This window comes from Cinclus cinclus, chromosome 6 (assembly GCF_963662255.1).
Source record: "Cinclus cinclus chromosome 6, bCinCin1.1, whole genome shotgun sequence".
NCBI classification, from domain to species: domain Eukaryota; kingdom Metazoa; phylum Chordata; class Aves; order Passeriformes; family Cinclidae; genus Cinclus; species Cinclus cinclus.
The window spans coordinates 57,890,004-57,911,344 of NC_085051.1; the positions used below are offsets into that span (position 1 = coordinate 57,890,004).

Below are 21,341 nucleotides of genomic sequence, written 5' to 3' on the forward strand. Positions count from 1 at the left end.
CACATCCATGCTGCCATCAATTCAGTGGGCACAAACCTGACACTGACAAGTCCACCTCATATCCATGTCCCCAAGTGCCACATCTACACATTCCTGACAGTGACTGCGGCCACGTGTGTCCCTGTGGCCGTGCCGGGCACTGCTGTCCCTGCTGTCCCTGCTGTCCCCGGTGCCAGAGCCCTGCTGTCCCTGGGCAGGGCCGTTCCCTCCCCGGGCACAGCCCCATGAGGTGCTCCCTGCTGCGGCCCGGCCTGGCCCCAGAGCAGGGTCCCCCTGCGGGTGGCCCCGGGGTGGCCGCATGTCCCCAGCCGGCTGTGCCTGGGCAGCTGCCTCAGCCGTGAGGGATGCAGAGCTGCGGGAGCCCACGGCTCTGTGCCGGCCGCACTCCAGAGCTCCCTGCTCCTGCTGCCGGGGCCTGGGCGCCCGCCCTGTGCCCTCCCTCCCCGACGGCCGTGCCAGGCCCCGCTTGCTGCCCTCATGGTGGTGCTCCCGGCCCCAGGGCTGTCCCAGGGCTTCTCCAGGGACACCTTCCTGCAGCCATTCAGGGCCTGCGGGGGCCCAGCACAGGCCTGCAGAGGGACTGTTTGCAAGGGCCTGCAGGGACAGCGCCGGGGCCGGCGGCTTCCCAGTGCCACAGGGAGGGCTTAGGCTGCAGATGGGGAGGACATTGTGGCCTCTGAGGCTGCTGAGGCCCTGGCCCACGCTGCCCAGGGAAGCTGCGGCTGCCCCATCCCTGGCAGTGCTCCAGGCCAGCCTGGCTGGGGCTTGGAGCAACCCGGCCCAGTGCAAGGTGTCCCTGTCCTTGGCAGCAGGGCTGAACAAGGCAATTTCTAAGGAGCCTTCCAAGCCAAGCCATTCAGTGACTGTGTGATGATCACCGGGGCCGAGGGCAGCTGGGCTTGATTTCTGATTCGGACCAGCTCAGCACTGTCAGTTTGGTTGAGTTCAAGCAAACAGCTCACGAGCCCAGATTCTCAGCAGGTGACTTTTACCAACACTCGAGGTCTGGCTGAGATCAATAAAGATTTGCACAATTCCAATTCTCCAATATTGTATTTTATTGAAACAAGATCAAAGGAGTTTCCAGGTTGCTGCTCATAAATGCACTAATTATAGAGCATTAATATGGGTCACCACAGATAGCGACCCTAGATACAGCTTTACTTGTATATAAAAATTCCATCATGTACATATTTTGTATAATATACATTATATAGTTATATTAATACATAATGACTATAGTATATCTATATCTACATCTTATGTGTTATAAATATATCTATTTGATGCAAAAGTTCCTACACTTAAATGCGCTAAGAGCACTAGGACGTGTCACAACAGATAGCGACACTAAATATGCGCTCTGTTATTTCAGAATTTCGGGTCGGCTCCGAGACAGTTTGTGCAATGCTGGTCTAAAGGTGTCCTTTCAGTGGACAAGGAGAGACACTGTCCATTGACTGATCCCGGCCAAGCAGCGCTGATTTTTCATCTTGGTCTTCTTTGTCCCGTTGCTTGCTTCTTTTTCTGTCCCCCTCTCCCGCTTCTTTCATATTCCAAATCTCGGTCATTCTCAACGGCCGGGAACAAGTGCATGTTGCAGGTGGGCTTTGGTGACTTTGGCCCTGCATGCACGGCGTGTCATCTCTTCACGCTCGTTCTTAGGAGTGGGGAAGTTGCAGCAGGGCTCTATGCAGATGGGGGTGCCTTTTTTGGAAATTGAAATGATCCAAGGAGGCAGAATAAACCCTGCTGTGGCTGTCCACCTGCTGAGGCGGCAGGAGAGGCTGTGGGAGCTTCGGCAGAGCCTTTGCACGCATCCTCTTCTCCTTAAAGCACCAGATTTGTATTATGAGGTGGCTCTGGGCTGCCGGCTGCGAGCAGCACGGGCACAGCTCTGTGCAGGCAAACCTCTTTCAATCATCAGGTTTGAGGACTGCCATGAGCTGTCGTTGCAGATGCCGGTAGTCGCCCATCCCCTGGGAGTGGGCCACAGGATCCATGGCCAGGTGGTGGAAGAGGTTGGGTGGCTCAGCCGTTTGAACATCCTGCGGCAAACGGATCTCCTCAGGAAGCCTCCGGTTGCCCACAATAAAGTGGTCGAGGCGCTTCACTTCCAGGGATAAGCGCAGAGTGTCGCTGATATCCATCAGTCGCCTCAGGAAATGTCTCCTGCACCACTTTGACACAGGAATGGTGATCAGGAGGTGCATGACGACGGTTTTCATGGTGTAGGTGGAAAAGCCTAGGCCCAGCAGAAGACAGGTGAAGAGCTGCAGGCATCTCAGGTGCAAACTGTCAGGGGGCGCCTGCCTGGCGATGTGCTGGAAGAACTTCATCTCTGCCACAGCACAGGTCTCAGGCCACACAGTGCTTGGGGTTCCGGCATATGCAGGCAGGCTGCTCACAAAGATGTCGGAGTCGCCTCTCCGCACCCCAAACTGCATCTCAATCCTGAAGCTTTCTCGGCCATTGGTCACCCTGAATTGGCAGCAGCGTCTGGAGGGCAGCAGCGTTAAATGCCAGTTGTGTGACTGAGGCAAAGCTGGCCAGATTGCTCTCACCAGCTGGTGGAACCAGCGGGCAGTTTTGTGCACATCGAGGTAGGAGTCGGTGCACAGGGTGTCTAGGAGGCTGGGATCCTGACTCCTCCTCAGCTCCTCCTCGGGCTGGTGCAGGAAGCACAGCACGTTCTCCCCCTGCTGCTCCTTGGTGCAGGTGCACTCCAGCTGCACGCGGACACGGAAGTTCCTCACCTGCCTGTGCTCTGCAGAGTCCAGCTCCAGGTGGAAGCTGTGGCCTCGGGGAGGAGTCATGGGTATGAGCACCTGGTACACAACATCCTGCTCACGGGGACTCCAACCTTCAAAGGCGCTGCCCACCCCAACGGCTCGTTGCAGGACTGGGTAGAAACTGTTTGCTAGGACATGTCTAAAATAGATGGCATATTTGCCCATCAGGTCAATTGTCCACTCGCAGCCTTTCAGCAGGTCCTGTACAGGCCACTGTATGCGCTCCGCTAGCATCCTTCCTACTTTCCTTTGAAGACGTTTATCTACTTGATTTCCAGCATCGTCTCCTTCGTTTGCATTCACATTTTCTTCTTCAGGCTCCTGTCTCATCAGGCTCCTTTTGCACCCCATCAGCCATAGGACCAAGACCAGGATCAGGAGCACAGCAACAGCCAGGAGCTGCAAGGACTGCTCCACTCCACTCTGCTTCAGGGCCAGCTGCTCCACCTGCCACTCCAGCCAAATCTTCTCCCATTCCATGTACTTTGCATGCACTTCCACGCGCAGACGTGTTTCCTCATCCTGAACATCACCCACGAGCTGTGGGTACTGGATGAGGGTTTTCAAGAGCACGAAGAGCAGTACCAGGGAATTCATGGTCTGCGGGAGGATGGACAGAAGGCCTTGAATAGGGCTGTGAGGGAGGCAGCTAGCAGTGGGGGCAGCAGGGACAGGAATGTTCAGGGGTTTGAGGACATGAAGCACAGGGCACCACACAGCTGGCAGGCAGCAACGCCTGTCCCACTGCCCCAGCTGCAGCAGCAGCGTGTCCTGCCCAAGGCTCTCCCATCAGGGGCTGTCCCTGCATGCAGGGGGAGAAGCCAGCCCCAGGTTCGGCGTTTCTGGGCTGGCCCTTGTGCCCAGCCCAGCCTCCCCACCACGTGTGCACTCACCGCTTGCTCAAGCAATGCAGGGCCAGCGTTGCCTGCTGCGGCCTTTTATAGCGGCCCCCATTGTGACACGTCCCCGTGGTGTCACAGGTGTCACAGCACATCACAAGGCAGCCAACCACACCCTTTGTCCCCGCCCTGGCTCAGCCACCCAGAGTGGCCCTGGTGTCCTGCTTAAGGCTGCATTTGACTGAATCTTTTTCAAAGAACTCCCACTGCGCTTTCTTTTGGATTGATTTCCATCTGCCCTCCAGTGGCAGTCTCCTCGATATCCATGTTAGAGAGCACCCTTGAGGATCATTGAGTCTAAGCTTTGGCACTACACTGGTTGACCTACACTTCAACCTCGGAGTCAGCGAGGTTGAAAAAGTCCCTGCAGATCACACAGTCCAACAGCAAACTCAACACTGCCTATTGCACCAATCAGCCAGGTCCCCAGTTGCCTCATCCACGTGACTTTTAATCCTTTCTGAGGTTGGGGACTCAGCCATTTCCCTATCCAGCCTGTTTCCCAAGCTTCGTATCCCTTTTGTTGAAGGAATATTTCCTAGAGATCCAATTGAAACCTGCCATGGATCAACCTGAGGTCATTTTCCTCTGCTCATTGGGTTTGTTCCCTGGGCTAATACAATGACCCGCACGTAGCTAAAAGCTCCCTTCAGGGACCATCTGCATTGTGTTAGGCCCTTGGGCTGAGAATCCAGCTCCTTTCAGGGGAGAGAAAGGTGGTGCTTTTGCACTGGGCTTCCTTCCCATGGTCCAGTGGGACAAAATGGGTTGCTGGTTGCTGGAAGAGTTTCAGGTTGCCTGGGAGCATTTCCATGTGAGGAGAACCATTGTGCCAAATCTATCAACCAAGGGAATCCAGCCCCTTGCAAGCAGAAGGAAAGATCCGAATTTTCCCAGTCGAAAGTGGAAAGGTTTGGAGTGAAAGTCGGTGCAGGAATGTCCCCGTGTGTGCCTGTGGGATTTGCTAAGCTGCAAGGCCAGACTGTGAAGAGGGGATCCCGGCAGACAAGAAATGCCCTCTTTGCTCTGGGGCCTTCCATGGCACCGGCAGCACAAGTGAGAGCCCTTCCTTGGCCTGTGCCTTCAGCAAGGCCCCAGTTTGGGCAAAGCCTGAATGGCCTGTGAAAGCAGCTCAGATTTACGCTGCCCAGCCTGGAGGAGGGATGCCAGAGCAGACACAAGCTCCACCAGGTCCGAGTGCAGCCCAGCTTAGGCCGCAGCTTTCTGCCCTTGTGTCTCTGGAGCCTTGGAGGGGAAGGCTGCGTGGCTTGCAGTGACTTTCCCCAGCTCTCCTGCTCACAGCGCTGGGCACCCCAAGGCTGTTTGGTCTCAGCACACGCAAGAGCAGGAAGAAATCCTCACCTGGCTTTGCAGACCCCTGAGATGAGCAAAGACCAGGAGTGTGCAGAGAAGAGACCATCAGGACTGCACAGCAACTTCTCTCCGCCCGCAGTCACAGAAAATTCAAACACTACTGTTTTGGTGTGGGGTTTTTATTGTCTTTTGTTTGCATCCTTTCCCCCCTCCGCAGGAAAACCTGTGACATTTTCTGTGCTGGAGAGCTGGATTTGAGTGGTCCCCTCTTGGTGCTGCCTGGATGGAACTCACAATTGTGCCTTTGCCCCTCTCTTTGCTCTCTTACCATGTGTCAGTCCAGGAGGTTGATGGGTTACAACATTTCTCTTTTCTCACCTTGTGCTCAGGAGCTGGGAGAATCACTGAGCCCTCTCCACTGCCCCAGCTTGACCCTGAAAGGGTTCTGCAGCAGGGGAAGGTGGCATGTTGCCCGTGGCTCAGCTGCCAGCATCTGGGCTGAGTGGTGCCCCACATCCATGCTGCCATCAATTCAGTGGGCACAAACCTGACACTGACAAGTCCACCTCATATCCATGTCCCCAAGTGCCACATCTACACATTCCTGACAGTGACTGCGGCCACGTGTGTCCCTGTGGCCGTGCCGGGCACTGCTGTCCCTGCTGTCCCTGCTGTCCCCGGTGCCAGAGCCCTGCTGTCCCTGGGCAGGGCCGTTCCCTCCCCGGGCACAGCCCCATGAGGTGCTCCTTGCTGCGGCCCGGCCTGGCCCCAGAGCAGGGTCCCCCTGCGGGTGGCCCCGGGGTGGCCGCGTGTCCCCAGCCGGCTGTGCCTGGGCAGCTGCCTCAGCCGTGAGGGATGCAGAGCTGCGGGAGCCCACGGCTCCGTGCCGGCCGCACTCCAGAGCTCCCTGCTCCTGCTGCCGGGGCCTGGGCGCCCGCCCTGTGCCCTCCCTCCCCGACGGCCGTGCCAGGCCCCGCTTGCTGCCCTCATGGTGGCGCTCCCGGCCCCAGGGCTGTCCCAGGGCTTCTCCAGGGACACCTTCCTGCAGCCATTCAGGGCCTGCGGGGGCCCAGCACAGGCCTGCAGAGGGACTGTTTGCAAGGGCCTGCAGGGACAGCGCCGGGGCCGGCGGCTTCCCAGTGCCACAGGGAGGGCTTAGGCTGCAGATGGGGAGGACATTGCGGCCTCTGAGGCTGCTGAGGCCCTGGCCCACGCTGCCCAGGGAAGCTGCGGCTGCCCCATCCCTGGCAGTGCTCCAGGCCAGCCTGGCTGGGGCTTGGAGCAACCCGGCCCAGTGCAAGGTGTCCCTGTCCTTGGCAGCAGGGCTGAACAAGGCAATTTCTAAGGAGCCTTCCAAGCCAAGCCATTCAGTGACTGTGTGATGATCACCGGGGCCGAGGGCAGCTGGGCTTGATTTCTGATTAGGACCAGCTCAGCACTGTCAGTTTGGTTGAGTTCAAGCAAACAGCTCACAAGCCCAGATTCTCAGCAGGTGACTTTTACCAACACTCGAGGTCTGGCTGAGATCAATAAAGATTTGCACAATTCCAATTCTCCAATATTGTATTTTATTGAAACAAGATCAAAGGAGTTTCCAGGTTGCTGCTCATAAATGCACTAATTATAGAGCATTAATATGGGTCACCACAGATAGCGACCCTAGATACAGCTTTACTTGTATATAAAAATTCCATCATGTACATATTTTGTATAATATACATTATATAGTTATATTAATACATAACGACTATAGTATATCTATATCTACATCTTATGTGTTATAAATATATCTATTTGATGCAAATGTTCCTACACTTAAATGCGCTAAGAGCACTAGGACGTGTCACAACAGATAGCGACACTAAATATGCGCTCTGTTATTTCAGAATTTCGGGTCGGCTCCGAGACAGTTTGTGCAATGCTGGTCTAAAGGTGTCCTTTCAGTGGACAAGGAGAGACACTGTCCATTGACTGATCCCGGCCAAGCAGCGCTGATTTTTCATCTTGGTCTTCTTTGTCCCGTTGCTTGCTTCTTTTTCTGTCCCCCTCTCCCGCTTCTTTCATATTCCAAATCTCGGTCATTCTCAACGGCCGGGAACAAGTGCATGTTGCAGGTGGGCTTTGGTGACTTTGGCCCTGCATGCACGGCGTGTCATCTCTTCACGCTCGTTCTTAGGAGTGGGGAAGTTGCAGCAGGGCTCTATGCAGATGGGGGTGCCTTTTTTGGAAATTGAAATGATCCAAGGAGGCAGAATAAACCCTGCTGTGGCTGTCCACCTGCTGAGGCGGCAGGAGAGGCTGTGGGAGCTTCGGCAGAGCCTTTGCACGCATCCTCTTCTCCTTAAAGCACCAGATTTGTATTATGAGGTGGCTCTGGGCTGCCGGCTGCGAGCACCACGGGCACAGCTCTGTGCAGGCAAACCTCTTTCAATCATCAGGTTTGAGGACTGCCATGAGCTGTCGTTGCAGATGCCGGTAGTCGCCCATCCCCTGGGAGTGGGCCACAGGATCCATGGCCAGGTGGTTGAAGAGGTTGGGTGGCTCAGCCGTTTGAACATCCTGGGGCAAACGGATCTCCTCAGGAAGCCTCCGGTTGCCCACAATAAAGTGGTCGAGGCGCTTCACTTCCAGGCATAAGCGCAGAGTGTCGCTGATATCCATCAGTCGCCTCAGGAAATGTCTCCTGCACCACTTTGACACAGGAATGGTGATCAGGAGGTGCATGACGACGGTTTTCATGGTGTAGGTGGAAAAGCCTAGGCCCAGCAGAAGACGGGTGAAGAGCTGCAGGCATCTCAGGTGCAAACTGTCAGGGGGCGCCTGCCTGGCGATGTGCTGGAAGAACTTCATCTCTGCCACAGCACAGGTCTCAGGCCACAGAGTGCTTGGGGTTCCGGCATATGCAGGCAGGCTGCTCACAAAGATGTCAGAGTCGCCTCTCCGCACCCCAAACTGCATCTCAATCCTGAAGCTTTCTCGGCCATTGGTCACCCTGAATTGGCAGCAGCGTCTGGAGGGCAGCAGCGTTAAATGCCAGTTGTGTGACTGAGGCAAAGCTGGCCAGATTGCTCTCACCAGCTGGTGGAACCAGCGGGCAGTTTTGTGCACATCGAGGTAGGAGTCGGTGCACAGGGTGTCTAGGAGGCTGGGATCCTGACTCCTCCTCAGCTCCTCCTTGGGCTGGTGCAGGAAGCACAGCACGTTCTCCCCCTGCTGCTCCTTGGTGCAGGTGCACTCCAGCTGCACGCGGACACGGAAGTTCCTCACCTGCCTGTGCTCTGCAGAGTCCAGCTCCAGGTGGAAGCTGTGGCCTCGGGGAGGAGTCATGGGTATGAGCACCTGGTACACAACATCCTGCTCACGGGGACTCCAACCTTCAAAGGCGCTGCCCACCCCGACGGCTCGTCGCAGGACTGGGTAGAAACTGTTTGCCAGGACATGTCTAAAATAGATGGCATATTTGCCCATCAGGTCAGTTGTCCACTCGCAGCCTTTCAGCAGGTCCTGTACAGGCCACTGTATGCGCTCCGCTAGCATCCTTCCTACTTTCCTTTGAAGACGTTTATCTACTTGATTTCCAGCATCGTCTCCTTCGTTTGCATTCACATTTTCTTCTTCATGCTCCTTTTGCACCCCATCAGCCATAGGACCAAGACCAGGATCAGGAGCACAGCAACAGCCAGGAGCTGCAAGGACTGCTCCACTCCACTCTGCTTCAGGGCCAGCTGCTCCACCTGCCACTCCAGCCAAATCTTCTCCCATTCCATGTACTTTGCATGCACTTCCACGCGCAGACGTGTTTCCTCATCCTGAACATCACCCACGAGCTGTGGGTACTGGATGAGGGTTTTCAAGAGCACGAAGAGCAATACCAGGGAATTCATGGTCTGCGGGAGGATGGACAGAAGGCCTTGAATGGGGCTGTGAGGGAGGCAGCTAGCAGTGGGGGCAGCAGGGACAGGAATGCTCAGGGGTTTGAGGACATGAAGCACAGGGCACCACACAGCTGGCAGGCAGCAACGCCTGTCCCACTGCCCCGGCTGCAGCAGCAGCGTGTCCTGCCCAAGGCTCTCCCATCAGGGCTGTCCCTGCATGCAGGGGGAGAAGCCAGCCCCAGGTTCAGCGTTTCTGGGCTGGCCCTTGTGCCCAGCCCAGCCTCCCCACCACGTGTGCACTCACCGCTTGCTCAAGCAATGCAGGGCCAGCGTTGCCTGCTGCGGCCTTTTATAGCGGCCCCCATTGTGACACGTCCCCGTGGTGTCACAGGTGTCACAGCACATCACAAGGCAGCCAACCACACCCTTTGTCCCCGCCCTGGCTCAGCCACCCAGAGTGGCCCTGGTGTCCTGCTTAAGGCTGCATTTGACTGAATCTTTTTCAAAGAACTCCCACTGCGCTTTCTTTTGGATTGATTTCCATCTGCCCTCCAGTGGCAGTCTCCTCGATATCCATGTTAGAGAGCACCCTTGAGGATCATTGAGTCTAAGCTTTGGCACTACACTGGTTGACCTACACTTCAACCTCGGAGTCAGCGAGGTTGAAAAAGTCCCTGCAGATCACACAGTCCAACAGCAAACTCAACACTGCCTATTGCACCAATCAGCCAGGTCCCCAGTTGCCTCATCCACGTGACTTTTAATCCTTTCTGAGGTTGGGGACTCAGCCATTTCCCTATCCAGCCTGTTTCCCAAGCTTCGTATCCCTTTTGTTGAAGGAATATTTCCTAGAGATCCAATTGAAACCTGCCATGGATCAACCTGAGGTCATTTTCCTCTGCTCATTGGGTTTGTTCCCTGGGCTAATACAATGACCCGCACGTAGCTAAAAGCTCCCTTCAGGGACCATCTGCATTGTGTTAGGCCCTTGGGCTGAGAATCCAGCTCCTTTCAGGGGAGAGAAAGGTGGTGCTTTTGCACTGGGCTTCCTTCCCATGGTCCAGTGGGACAAAATGGGTTGCTGGTTGCTGGAAGAGTTTCAGGTTGCCTGGGAGCATTTCCATGTGAGGAGAACCATTGTGCCAAATCAATCAAGGGAATCCAGCCCCTTGCAAGCAGAAGGAAAGATCCGAATTTTCCCAGTCGAAAGTGGAAAGGTTTGGAGTGAAAGTCGGTGCAGGAATGTCCCCGTGTGTGCCTGTGGGATTTGCTAAGCTGCAAGGCCAGACTGTGAAGAGGGGATCCCGGCAGACAAGAAATGCCCTCTTTGCTCTGGGGCCTTCCATGGCACCGGCAGCACAAGTGAGAGCCCTTCCTTGGCCTGTGCCTTCAGCAAGGCCCCAGTTTGGGCAAAGCCTGAATGGCCTGTGAAAGCAGCTCAGATTTACGCTGCCCAGCCTGGAGGAGGGATGCCAGAGCAGACACAAGCTCCACCAGGTCCGAGTGCAGCCCAGCTTAGGCCGCAGCTTTCTGCCCTTGTGTCTCTGGAGCCTTGGAGGGGAAGGCTGCGTGGCTTGCAGTGACTTTCCCCAGCTCTCCTGCTCACAGCGCTGGGCACCCCAAGGCTGTTTGGTCTCAGCACACGCAAGAGCAGGAAGAAATCCTCACCTGGCTTTGCAGACCCCTGAGATGAGCAAAGACCAGGAGTGTGCAGAGAAGAGACCATCAGGACTGCACAGCAACTTCTCTCCGCCCGCAGTCACAGAAAATTCAAACACTACTGTTTTGGTGTGGGGTTTTTATTGTCTTTTGTTTGCATCCTTTCCCCCCTCCGCAGGAAAACCTGTGACATTTTCTGTGCTGGACAGCTGGATTTGAGTGGTCCCCTCTTGGTGCTGCCTGGATGGAACTCACAATTGTGCCTTTGCCCCTCTCTTTGCTCTCTTACCATGTGTCAGTCCAGGAGGTTGATGGGTTACAACATTTCTCTTTTCTCACCTTGTGCTCAGGAGCTGGGAGAATCACTGAGCCCTCTCCACTGCCCCAGCTTGACCCTGAAAGGGTTCTGCAGCAGGGGAAGGTGGCATGTTGCCCGTGGCTCAGCTGCCAGCATCTGGGCTGAGAGGTGCCCCACATCCATGCTGCCATCAATTCAGTGGGCACAAACCTGACACTGACAAGTCCACCTCATATCCATGTCCCCAAGTGCCACATCTACACATTCCTGACAGTGACTGCGGCCACGTGTGTCCCTGTGGCCGTGCCGGGCACTGCTGTCCCTGCTGTCCCTGCTGTCCCCGGTGCCAGAGCCCTGCTGTCCCTGGGCAGGGCCGTTCCCTCCCCGGGCACAGCCCCATGAGGTGCTCCCTGCTGCGGCCCGGCCTGGCCCCAGAGCAGGGTCCCCCTGCGGGTGGCCCCGGGGTGGCCGCGTGTCCCCAGCCGGCTGTGCCTGGGCAGCTGCCTCAGCCGTGAGGGATGCAGAGCTGCGGGAGCCCACGGCTCCGTGCCGGCCGCACTCCAGAGCTCCCTGCTCCTGCTGCCGGGGCCTGGGCGCCCGCCCTGTGCCCTCCCTCCCCGACGGCCGTGCCAGGCCCCGCTTGCTGCCCTCATGGTGGCGCTCCCGGCCCCAGGGCTGTCCCAGGGCTTCTCCAGGGACACCTTCCTGCAGCCATTCAGGGCCTGCGGGGGCCCAGCACAGGCCTGCAGAGGGACTGTTTGCAAGGGCCTGCAGGGACAGCGCCGGGGCCGGCGGCTTCCCAGTGCCACAGGGAGGGCTTAGGCTGCAGATGGGGAGGACATTGTGGCCTCTGAGGCTGCTGAGGCCCTGGCCCACGCTGCCCAGGGAAGCTGCGGCTGCCCCATCCCTGGCAGTGCTCCAGGCCAGCCTGGCTGGGGCTTGGAGCAACCCGGCCCAGTGCAAGGTGTCCCTGTCCTTGGCTGCAGGGCTGAACAAGGCAATTTCTAAGGAGCCTTCCAAGCCATGCCATTCAGTGACTGTGTGATGATCACCGGGGCCGAGGGCAGCTGGGCTTGATTTCTGATTCGGACCAGCTCAGCACTGTCAGTTTGGTTGAGTTCAAGCAAACAGCTCACGAGCCCAGATTCTCAGCAGGTGACTTTTACCAACACTCGAGGTCTGGCTGAGATCAATAAAGATTTGCACAATTCCAATTCTCCAATATTGTATTTTATTGAAACAAGATCAAAGGAGTTTCCAGGTTGCTGCTCATAAATGCACTAATTATAGAGCATTAATATGGGTCACCACAGATAGCGACCCTAGATACAGCTTTACTTGTATATAAAAATTCCATCATGTACATATTTTGTATAATATACATTATATAGTTATATTAATACATAACGACTATAGTATATCTATATCTACATCTTATGTGTTATAAATATATCTATTTGATGCAAATGTTCCTACACTTAAATGCGCTAAGAGCACTAGGACGTGTCACAACAGATAGCGACACTAAATATGCGCTCTGTTATTTCAGAATTTCGGGTCGGCTCCGAGACAGTTTGTGCAATGCTGGTCTAAAGGTGTCCTTTCAGTGGACAAGGAGAGACACTGTCCATTGACTGATCCCGGCCAAGCAGCGCTGATTTTTCATCTTGGTCTTCTTTGTCCCGTTGCTTGCTTCTTTTTCTGTCCCCCTCTCCCGCTTCTTTCATATTCCAAATCTCGGTCATTCTCAACGGCCGGGAACAAGTGCATGTTGCAGGTGGGCTTTGGTGACTTTGGCCCTGCATGCACGGCGTGTCATCTCTTCACGCTCGTTCTTAGGAGTGGGGAAGTTGCAGCAGGGCTCTATGCAGATGGGGGTGCCTTTTTTGGAAATTGAAATGATCCAAGGAGGCAGAATAAACCCTGCTGTGGCTGTCCACCTGCTGAGGCGGCAGGAGAGGCTGTGGGAGCTTCGGCAGAGCCTTTGCACGCATCCTCTTCTCCTTAAAGCACCAGATTTGTATTATGAGGTGGCTCTGTGCTGCCGGCTGCGAGCAGCACGGGCACAGCTCTGTGCAGGCAAACCTCTTTCAATCATCAGGTTTGAGGACTGCCATGAGCTGTCGTTGCAGATGCCGGTAGTTGCCCATCCCCTGGGAGTGGGCCACAGGATCCATGGCCAGGTGGTGGAAGAGGTTGGGTGGCTCAGCCATTTGAACATCCTGGGGCAAACGGATCTCCTCAGGAAGCCTCCGGTTGCCCACAATAAAGTGGTCGAGGCGCTTCACTTCCAGGCATAAGCGCAGAGTGTCGCTGATATCCATCAGTCGCCTCAGGAAATGTCTCCTGCACCACTTTGACACAGGAATGGTGATCAGGAGGTGCATGACGACGGTTTTCATGGTGTAGGTGGAAAAGCCTAGGCCCAGCAGAAGACGGGTGCAGAGATGCAGGCATCTCAGGTGCAAACTGTCAGGGGGCGCCTGCCTGGCGATGTGCTGGAAGAACTTCATCTCTGCCACAGCACAGGTCTCAGGCCACAGAGTGCTTGGGGTTCCGGCATATGCAGGCAGGCTGCTCACAAAGATGTCGGAGTCGCCTCTCCGCACCCCAAACTGCATCTCAATCCTGAAGCTTTCTCGGCCATTGGTCACCCTGAATTGGCAGCAGCGTCTGGAGGGCAGCAGCGTTAAATGCCAGTTGTGTGACTGAGGCAAAGCTGGCCAGATTGCTCTCACCAGCTGGTGGAACCAGCGGGCAGTTTTGTGCACATCGAGGTAGGAGTCGGTGCACAGGGTGTCTAGGAGGCTGGGATCCTGACTCCTCCTCAGCTCCTCCTCGGGCTGGTGCAGGAAGCACAGCACGTTCTCCCCCTGCTGCTCCTTGGTGCAGGTGCACTCCAGCTGCACGCGGACACGGAAGTTCCTCACCTGCCTGTGCTCTGCAGAGTCCAGCTCCAGGTGGAAGCTGTGGCCTCGGGGAGGAGTCATGGGTATGAGCACCTGGTACACAACATCCTGCTCACGGGGACTCCAACCTTCAAAGGCGCTGCCCACCCCGACGGCTCGTTGCAGGACTGGGTAGAAACTGTTTGCTAGGACATGTCTAAAATAGATGGCATATTTGCCCATCAGGTCAGTTGTCCACTCGCAGCCTTTCAGCAGGTCCTGTACAGGCCACTGTATGTGCTCCGCTAGCATCCTTCCTACTTTCCTTTGAAGACGTTTATCTACTTGATTTCCAGCATCGTCTCCTTCGTTTGCATTCACATTTTCTTCTTCAGGCTCCTGTCTCATCAGGCTCCTTTTGCACCCCATCAGCCATAGGACCAAGACCAGGATCAGGAGCACAGCAACAGCCAGGAGCTGCAAGGACTGCTCCACTCCACTCTGCTTCAGGGCCAGCTGCTCCACCTGCCACTCCAGCCAAATCTTCTCCCATTCCATGTACTTTGCATGCACTTCCACGTGCAGACGTGTTTCCTCATCCTGAACATCACCCACGAGCTGCGGGTACTGGATGAGGGTTTTCAAGAGCACGAAGAGCAATACCAGGGAATTCATGGTCTGCGGGAGGATGGACAGAAGGCCTTGAATGGGGCTGTGAGGGAGGCAGCTAGCAGTGGGAGCAGCAGGGACAGGAATGCTCAGGGGTTTGAGGACATGAAGCACAGGGCACCACACAGCTGGCAGGCAGCAACGCCTGTCCCACTGCCCCGGCTGCAGCAGCAGCGTATCCTGCCCAAGGCTCTCCCATCAGGGGCTGTCCCTGCATGCAGGGGGAGAAGCCAGCCCCAGGTTCAGCGTTTCTGGGCTGGCCCTTGTGCCCAGCCCAGCCTCCCCACCACGTGTGCACTCACCGCTTGCTCAAGCAATGCAGGGGCCAGCGTTGCCTGCTGCGGCCTTTTATAGTGGCCCCCATTGTGACACGTCCCCGTGGTGTCACAGGTGTCACAGCACATCACAAGGCAGCCAACCACACCCTTTGTCCCCGCCCTGGCTCAGCCACCCAGAGTGGCCCTGGTGTCCTGCTTAAGGCTGCATTTGACTGAATCTTTTTCAAAGAACTCCCACTGCGCTTTCTTTTGGATTGATTTCCATCTGCCCTCCAGTGGCAGTCTCCTCGATATCCATGTTAGAGAGCACCCTTGAGGATCATTGAGTCTAAGCTTTGGCACTACACTGGTTGACCTACACTTCAACCTCGGAGTCAGCGAGGTTGAAAAAGTCCCTGCAGATCACACAGTCCAACAGCAAACTCAACACTGCCTATTGCACCAATCAGCCAGGTCCCCAGTTGCCTCATCCACGTGACTTTTAATCCTTTCTGAGGTTGGGGACTCAGCCATTTCCCTATCCAGCCTGTTTCCCAAGCTTCGTATCCCTTTTGTTGAAGGAATATTTCCTAGAGATCCAATTGAAACCTGCCATGGATCAACCTGAGGTCATTTTCCTCTGCTCATTGGGTTTGTTCCCTGGGCTAATACAATGACCCGCACGTAGCTAAAAGCTCCCTTCAGGGACCATCTGCATTGTGTTAGGCCCTTGGGCTGAGAATCCAGCTCCTTTCAGGGGAGAGAAAGGTGGTGCTTTTGCACTGGGCTTCCTTCCCATGGTCCAGTGGGACAAAATGGGTTGCTGGTTGCTGGAAGAGTTTCAGGTTGCCTGGGAGCATTTCCATGTGAGGAGAACCATTGTGCCAAATCTATCAACCAAGGGAATCCAGCCCCTTGCAAGCAGAAGGAAAGATCCGAATTTTCCCAGTCGAAAGTGGAAAGGTTTGGAGTGAAAGTCGGTGCAGGAATGTCCCCGTGTGTGCCTGTGGGATTTGCTAAGCTGCAAGGCCAGACTGTGAAGAGGGGATCCCGGCAGACAAGAAATGCCCTCTTTGCTCTGGGGCCTTCCATGGCACCGGCAGCACAAGTGAGAGCCCTTCCTTGGCCTGTGCCTTCAGCAAGGCCCCAGTTTGGGCAAAGCCTGAATGGCCTGTGAAAGCAGCTCAGATTTACGCTGCCCAGCCTGGAGGAGGGATGCCAGAGCAGACACAAGCTCCACCAGGTCCGAGTGCAGCCCAGCTTAGGCCGCAGCTTTCTGCCCTTGTGTCTCTGGAGCCTTGGAGGGGAAGGCTGCGTGGCTTGCAGTGACTTTCCCCAGCTCTCCTGCTCACAGCGCTGGGCACCCCAAGGCTGTTTGGTCTCAGCACACGCAAGAGCAGGAAGAAATCCTCACCTGGCTTTGCAGACCCCTGAGATGAGCAAAGACCAGGAGTGTGCAGAGAAGAGACCATCAGGACTGCACAGCAACTTCTCTCCGCCCGCAGTCACAGAAAATTCAAACACTACTGTTTTGGTGTGGGGTTTTTATTGTCTTTTGTTTGCATCCTTTCCCCCCTCCGCAGGAAAACCTGTGACATTTTCTGTGCTGGAGAGCTGGATTTGAGTGGTCCCCTCTTGGTGCTGCCTGGATGGAACTCACAATTGTGCCTTTGCCCCTCTCTTTGCTCTCTTACCATGTGTCAGTCCAGGAGGTTGATGGGTTACAACATTTCTCTTTTCTCACCTTGTGCTCAGGAGCTGGGAGAATCACTGAGCCCTCTCCACTGCCCCAGCTTGACCCTGAAAGGGTTCTGCAGCAGGGGAAGGTGGCATGTTGCCCGTGGCTCAGCTGCCAGCATCTGGGCTGAGTGGTGCCCCACATCCATGCTGCCATCAATTCAGTGGGCACAAACCTGACACTGACAAGTCCACCTCATATCCATGTCCCCAAGTGCCACATCTACACATTCCTGACAGTGACTGCGGCCACGTGTGTCCCTGTGGCCGTGCCGGGCACTGCTGTCCCTGCTGTCCCTGCTGTCCCCGGTGCCAGAGCCCTGCTGTCCCTGGGCAGGGCCGTTCCCTCCCCGGGCACAGCCCCATGAGGTGCTCCCTGCTGCGGCCCGGCCTGGCCCCAGAGCAGGGTCCCCCTGCGGGTGGCCCCGGGGTGGCCGCGTGTCCCCAGCCGGCTGTGCCTGGGCAGCTGCCTCAGCCGTGAGGGATGCAGAGCTGCGGGAGCCCACGGCTCCGTGCCGGCCGCACTCCAGAGCTCCCTGCTCCTGCTGCCGGGGCCTGGGCGCCCGCCCTGTGCCCTCCCTCCCCGACGGCCGTGCCAGGCCCCGCTTGCTGCCCTCATGGTGGCGCTCCCGGCCCCAGGGCTGTCCCAGGGCTTCTCCAGGGACACCTTCCTGCAGCCATTCAGGGCCTGCGGGGGCCCAGCACAGGCCTGCAGAGGGACTGTTTGCAAGGGCCTGCAGGGACAGCGCCGGGGCCGGCGGCTTCCCAGTGCCACAGGGAAGGCTTAGGCTGCAGATGGGGAGGACATTGTGGCCTCTGAGGCTGCTGAGGCCCTGGCCCACGCTGCCCAGGGAAGCTGCGGCTGCCCCATCCCTGGCAGTGCTCCAGGCCAGCCTGGCTGGGGCTTGGAGCAACCCGGCCCAGTGCAAGGTGTCCCTGTCCTTGGCTGCAGGGCTGAACAAGGCAATTTCTAAGGAGCCTTCCAAGCCAAGCCATTCAGTGACTGTGTGATGATCACCGGGGCCGGGGGCAGCTGGGCTTGATTTCTGATTCGGACCAGCTCAGCACTGTCAGTTTGGTTGAGTTCAAGCAAACAGCTCACAAGCCCAGATTCTCAGCAGGTGACTTTTACCAACACTCGAGGTCTGGCTGAGATCAATAAAGATTTGCACAATTCCAATTCTCCAATATTGTATTTTATTGAAACAAGATCAAAGGAGTTTCCAGGTTGCTGCTCATAAATGCACTAATTATAAAGCATTAATATGGGTCACCACAGATAGCGACCCTAGATACAGCTTTACTTGTATATAAAAATTCCATCATGTACGTATTTTGTATAATATACATTATATAGTTATATTAATACATAACGACTATAGTATATCTATATCTACATCTTATGTGTTATAAATATATCTATTTGATGCAAATGTTCCTACACTTAAATGCGCTAAGAGCACTAGGACGTATCACAACAGATAGCGACACTAAATATGCGCTCTGTTATTTCAGAATTTCGGGTCGGCTCCGAGACAGTTTGTGCAATGCTGGTCTAAAGGTGTCCTTTCAGTGGACAAGGAGAGACACTGTCCATTGACTGATCCCGGCCAAGCAGCGCTGATTTTTCATCTTGGTCTTCTTTGTCCCGTTGCTTGCTTCTTTTTCTGTCCCCCGCTCCCGCTTCTTTCATATTCCAAATCTCGGTCATTCTCAACGGCCGGGAACAAGTGCATGTTGCAGGTGGGCTTTGGTGACTTTGGCCCTGCATGCACGGCGTGTCATCTCTTCACGCTCGTTCTTAGGAGTGGGGAAGTTGCAGCAGGGCTCTATGCAGATGGGGGTGCCTTTTTTGGAAATTGAAACGATCCAAGGGGCAGAATAAACCCTCCTGTGGCTGTCCACCTGCTGAGGCGGCAGGAGAGGCTGTGGGAGCTTCGGCAGAGCCTTTGCACGCATCCTCTTCTCCTTAAAGCACCAGATTTGTATTATGAGGTGGCTCTGTGCTGCCGGCTGCAAGCAGCACGGGCACAGCTCTGTGCAGGCAAACCTCTTTCAATCATCAGGTTTGAGGACTGCCATGAGCTGTCGTTGCAGATGCCGGTAGTTGCCCATCCCCTGGGAGTGGGCCACAGGATCCATGGCCAGGTGGTGGAAGAGGTTGGGTGGCTCAGCCGTTTGAACATCCTGGGGCAAACGGATCTCCTCAGGAAGCCTCCGGTTGCCCACAATAAAGTGGTCGAGGCGCTTCACTTCCAGGGATAAGCGCAGAGTGTCGCTGATATCCATCAGTCGCCTCAGGAAATGTCTCCTGCACCACTTTGATACAGGAATGGTGATCAGGAGGTGCATGACGACGGTTTTCATGGTGTAGGTGGAAAAGCCTATGCCCAGCAGAAGACTGGTGAAGAGCTGCAGGCATCTCAGGTGCAAACTGTCAGGGGGCGCCTGCCTGGCGATGTGCTGGAAGAACTTCATCTCTGCCACAGCACAGGTCTCAGGCCACAGAGTGCTTGGGGTTCCAGCATATGCAGGCAGGCTGCTCACAAAGATGTCAGAGTCGCCTCTCCGCACCCCAAACTGCATCTCAATCCTGAAGCTTTCTCGGCCATTGGTCACCCTGAAATGGCAGCAGCGTCTGGAGGGCAGCAGCGTTAAATACCAGTTGTGTGACTGAGGCAAAGCTGGCCAGATTGCTCTCACCAGCTGGTGGAACCAGCGGGCAGTTTTGTGCACATCGAGGTAGGAGTCGGTGCACAGGGTGTCTAGGAGGCTGGGATCCTGACTCCTCCTCAGCTCCTCCTCGGGCTGGTGCAGGAAGCACAGCACGTTCTCCCCCTGCTGCTCCTTGGTGCAGGTGCACTCCAGCTGCACGCGGACACGGAAGTTCCTCACCTGCCTGTGCTCTGCAGAGTCCAGCTCCAGGTGGAAGCTGTGGCCTCGGGGAGGAGTCATGGGTATGAGCACCTGGTACACAACATCCTGCTCACGGGGACTCCAACCTTCAAAGGCGCTGCCCACCCCGACGGCTCGTCGCAGGACTGGGTAGAAACTGTTTGCCAGGACGTGTCTAAAATAGATGGTATAATTGTCCATCAGGTCAGTTGTCCACTCGCAGCCTTTCAGCAGGTCCTGTACAGGCCACTGTATGCGCTCCGCTAGCATCCTTCCTACTTTCCTTTGAAGACGTTTATCTACTTGATTTCCAGCATCGTCTCCTTCGTTTGCATTCACATTTTCTTCTTCAGGCTCCTGTCTCATCAGGCTCCTTTTGCACCCCATCAGCCATAGGACCAAGACCAGGATCAGGAGCACAGCAACAGCCAGGAGCTGCAAGGACTGCTCCACTCCACTCTGCTTCAGGGCCAGCTGCTCCACCTGCCACTCCAGCCAAATCTTCTCCCATTCCATGTACTTTGCATGCACTTCCACGCGCAGACGTGTTTCCTCATCCTGAACATCACCCACGAGCTGTGGGTACTGGATGAGGGTTTTCAAGAGCACGAAGAGCAATACCAGGGAATTCATGGTCTGCGGGAGGATGGACAGAAGGCCTTGAATGGGGCTGTGAGGGAGGCAGCTAGCAGTGGGGGCAGCAAGGACAGGAATGCTCAGGGGTTTGAGGACATGAAGCACAGGGCACCACACAGCTGGCAGGCAGCAACGCCTGTCCCACTGCCCCAGAAGCAGCAGCAGCAGCAGCAGCAGCGTGTCCTGCCCTAGGCTCTCCCATCAGGGGCTGTCCCTGCATGCAGGGGGAGAAGCCAGCCCCAGGTTCAGCGTTTCTGGGCTGGCCCTTGTGCCCAGCCCAGCCTCCCCACCACGTGTGCACTCACCGCTTGCTCAAGCAATGCAGGGCCAGCGTTGCCTGCTGCGGCCTTTTATAGCGGCCCCCATTGTGACACGTCCCCCGTGGTGTCACAGGTGTCACAGCACATCACAAGGCAGCCAGCCACACCCTTTGTCCCCATCCTGGCTCAGCCGCCCAGAGTGTCCTGAAGCATGCAAGGCTGGATACACACAAAGTGCACACCAAACTGCAGTTTTAGTAGTGGTAGGACTACATGTGTGGCTTCTGTGAAAACCATCTAGGCGTCTTATGTTTGCAGCTTGAGCAGGTCTCCTGCTGACAGAATTCAGTGGAGTGGAAGAACTTAATGTGGTTGGTCCAAATTTGATACCTCTATATCTCCTCTGTATCTTTACTGATTAGGAGGAGTATCCACCCATCCTTTAACCCCTGGGCAGGAGGTCCCACATTCCTGAGCACACAGGACATGGAGAGGACACTTCTTTGTCAGTGTTGGAAATTGTTGCTGCTCCTTTCTCAAACAGAAAAAGCTCACTCTGGGAGTCAGATACAAAGATGAAGAGACTGTGGCAAGCAGCCTGGAAATAGAGTCCTGTTTCCACATGGACACTGCATGCCTCCCTTTCTTGAGAGAGTCCAATCCCTCTGAAAATTTCACCCTGTGCTAAGATGCCAATAAATGGCATGTTGATCAAATTCTTCCTCTGTTGATTGTCTGTGCCTAACTTTGACAGGGAATGTGGGCACCAGTACTCACTGCTTGTGGTTGGTTGGCCTTGGCTGAATGAGAGAAAATACGGACTGAAATTTGTGGGTTAAGAGAAGAACAGAGAGATTGCTCAGGCTCATCTGGAGGAAACATATTTAATTTGCTACCAATCAAATCAGACTGGGATAATGAAAAATAAAACCAAACCCTTAAAATATCTTTACCACACCTCTCCCTTCTTCCTGAGCTCAGCTGATCACCACTGCTGATGCTCTGGGCCAGGACTCACCCAGCACCTGGTTAGCTCTCCATGCTGGGTTGCCTGACACAACAGCCCTTACCTCCTGAACACCAGAGGTCTTAACCAGCTACCAAAGGCAAGTGACGAGCTTCAGGATTTTCTTCACTCATGAATATCAGCCCATTTCCTTGA

At 55.6% G+C, this 21,341-nt stretch overlaps 4 protein-coding genes across 4 annotated transcripts; all 4 read right to left on the bottom strand.

Annotated features, from left to right (window-relative positions):
- Nucleotides 1-1,916: 1,916 nt before the first annotated feature.
- LOC134045596 (inositol 1,4,5-trisphosphate receptor-interacting protein-like 1) lies at nt 1,917-3,600 on the bottom strand. The gene is given in 2 exon segments (XM_062495418.1): nt 1,917-3,470; nt 3,472-3,600. Coding segments are annotated over 2 exon segments (1,683 nt in total).
- A 3,832-nt stretch (nt 3,601-7,432) lies between these two features.
- Nucleotides 7,433-12,607, bottom strand: LOC134045597 (inositol 1,4,5-trisphosphate receptor-interacting protein-like 1). Its single transcript, XM_062495419.1, is given in 5 exon segments — nt 7,433-8,625; nt 8,628-8,973; nt 8,975-9,093; nt 11,263-11,559; nt 12,556-12,607. Coding segments are annotated over 5 exon segments (2,007 nt in total).
- Nucleotides 12,608-12,927: 320 nt separating this feature from the next.
- On the bottom strand, nt 12,928-14,611 carry LOC134045598 (inositol 1,4,5-trisphosphate receptor-interacting protein-like 1). The gene is given in 2 exon segments (XM_062495420.1): nt 12,928-14,484; nt 14,486-14,611. Coding segments are annotated over 2 exon segments (1,683 nt in total).
- Nucleotides 14,612-18,443: 3,832 nt separating this feature from the next.
- LOC134045599 (inositol 1,4,5-trisphosphate receptor-interacting protein-like 1) lies at nt 18,444-20,139 on the bottom strand. Its single transcript, XM_062495421.1, is given in 2 exon segments — nt 18,444-20,000; nt 20,002-20,139. Coding segments are annotated over 2 exon segments (1,695 nt in total).
- Between the last annotated feature and the right edge of the window lie 1,202 nt (nt 20,140-21,341).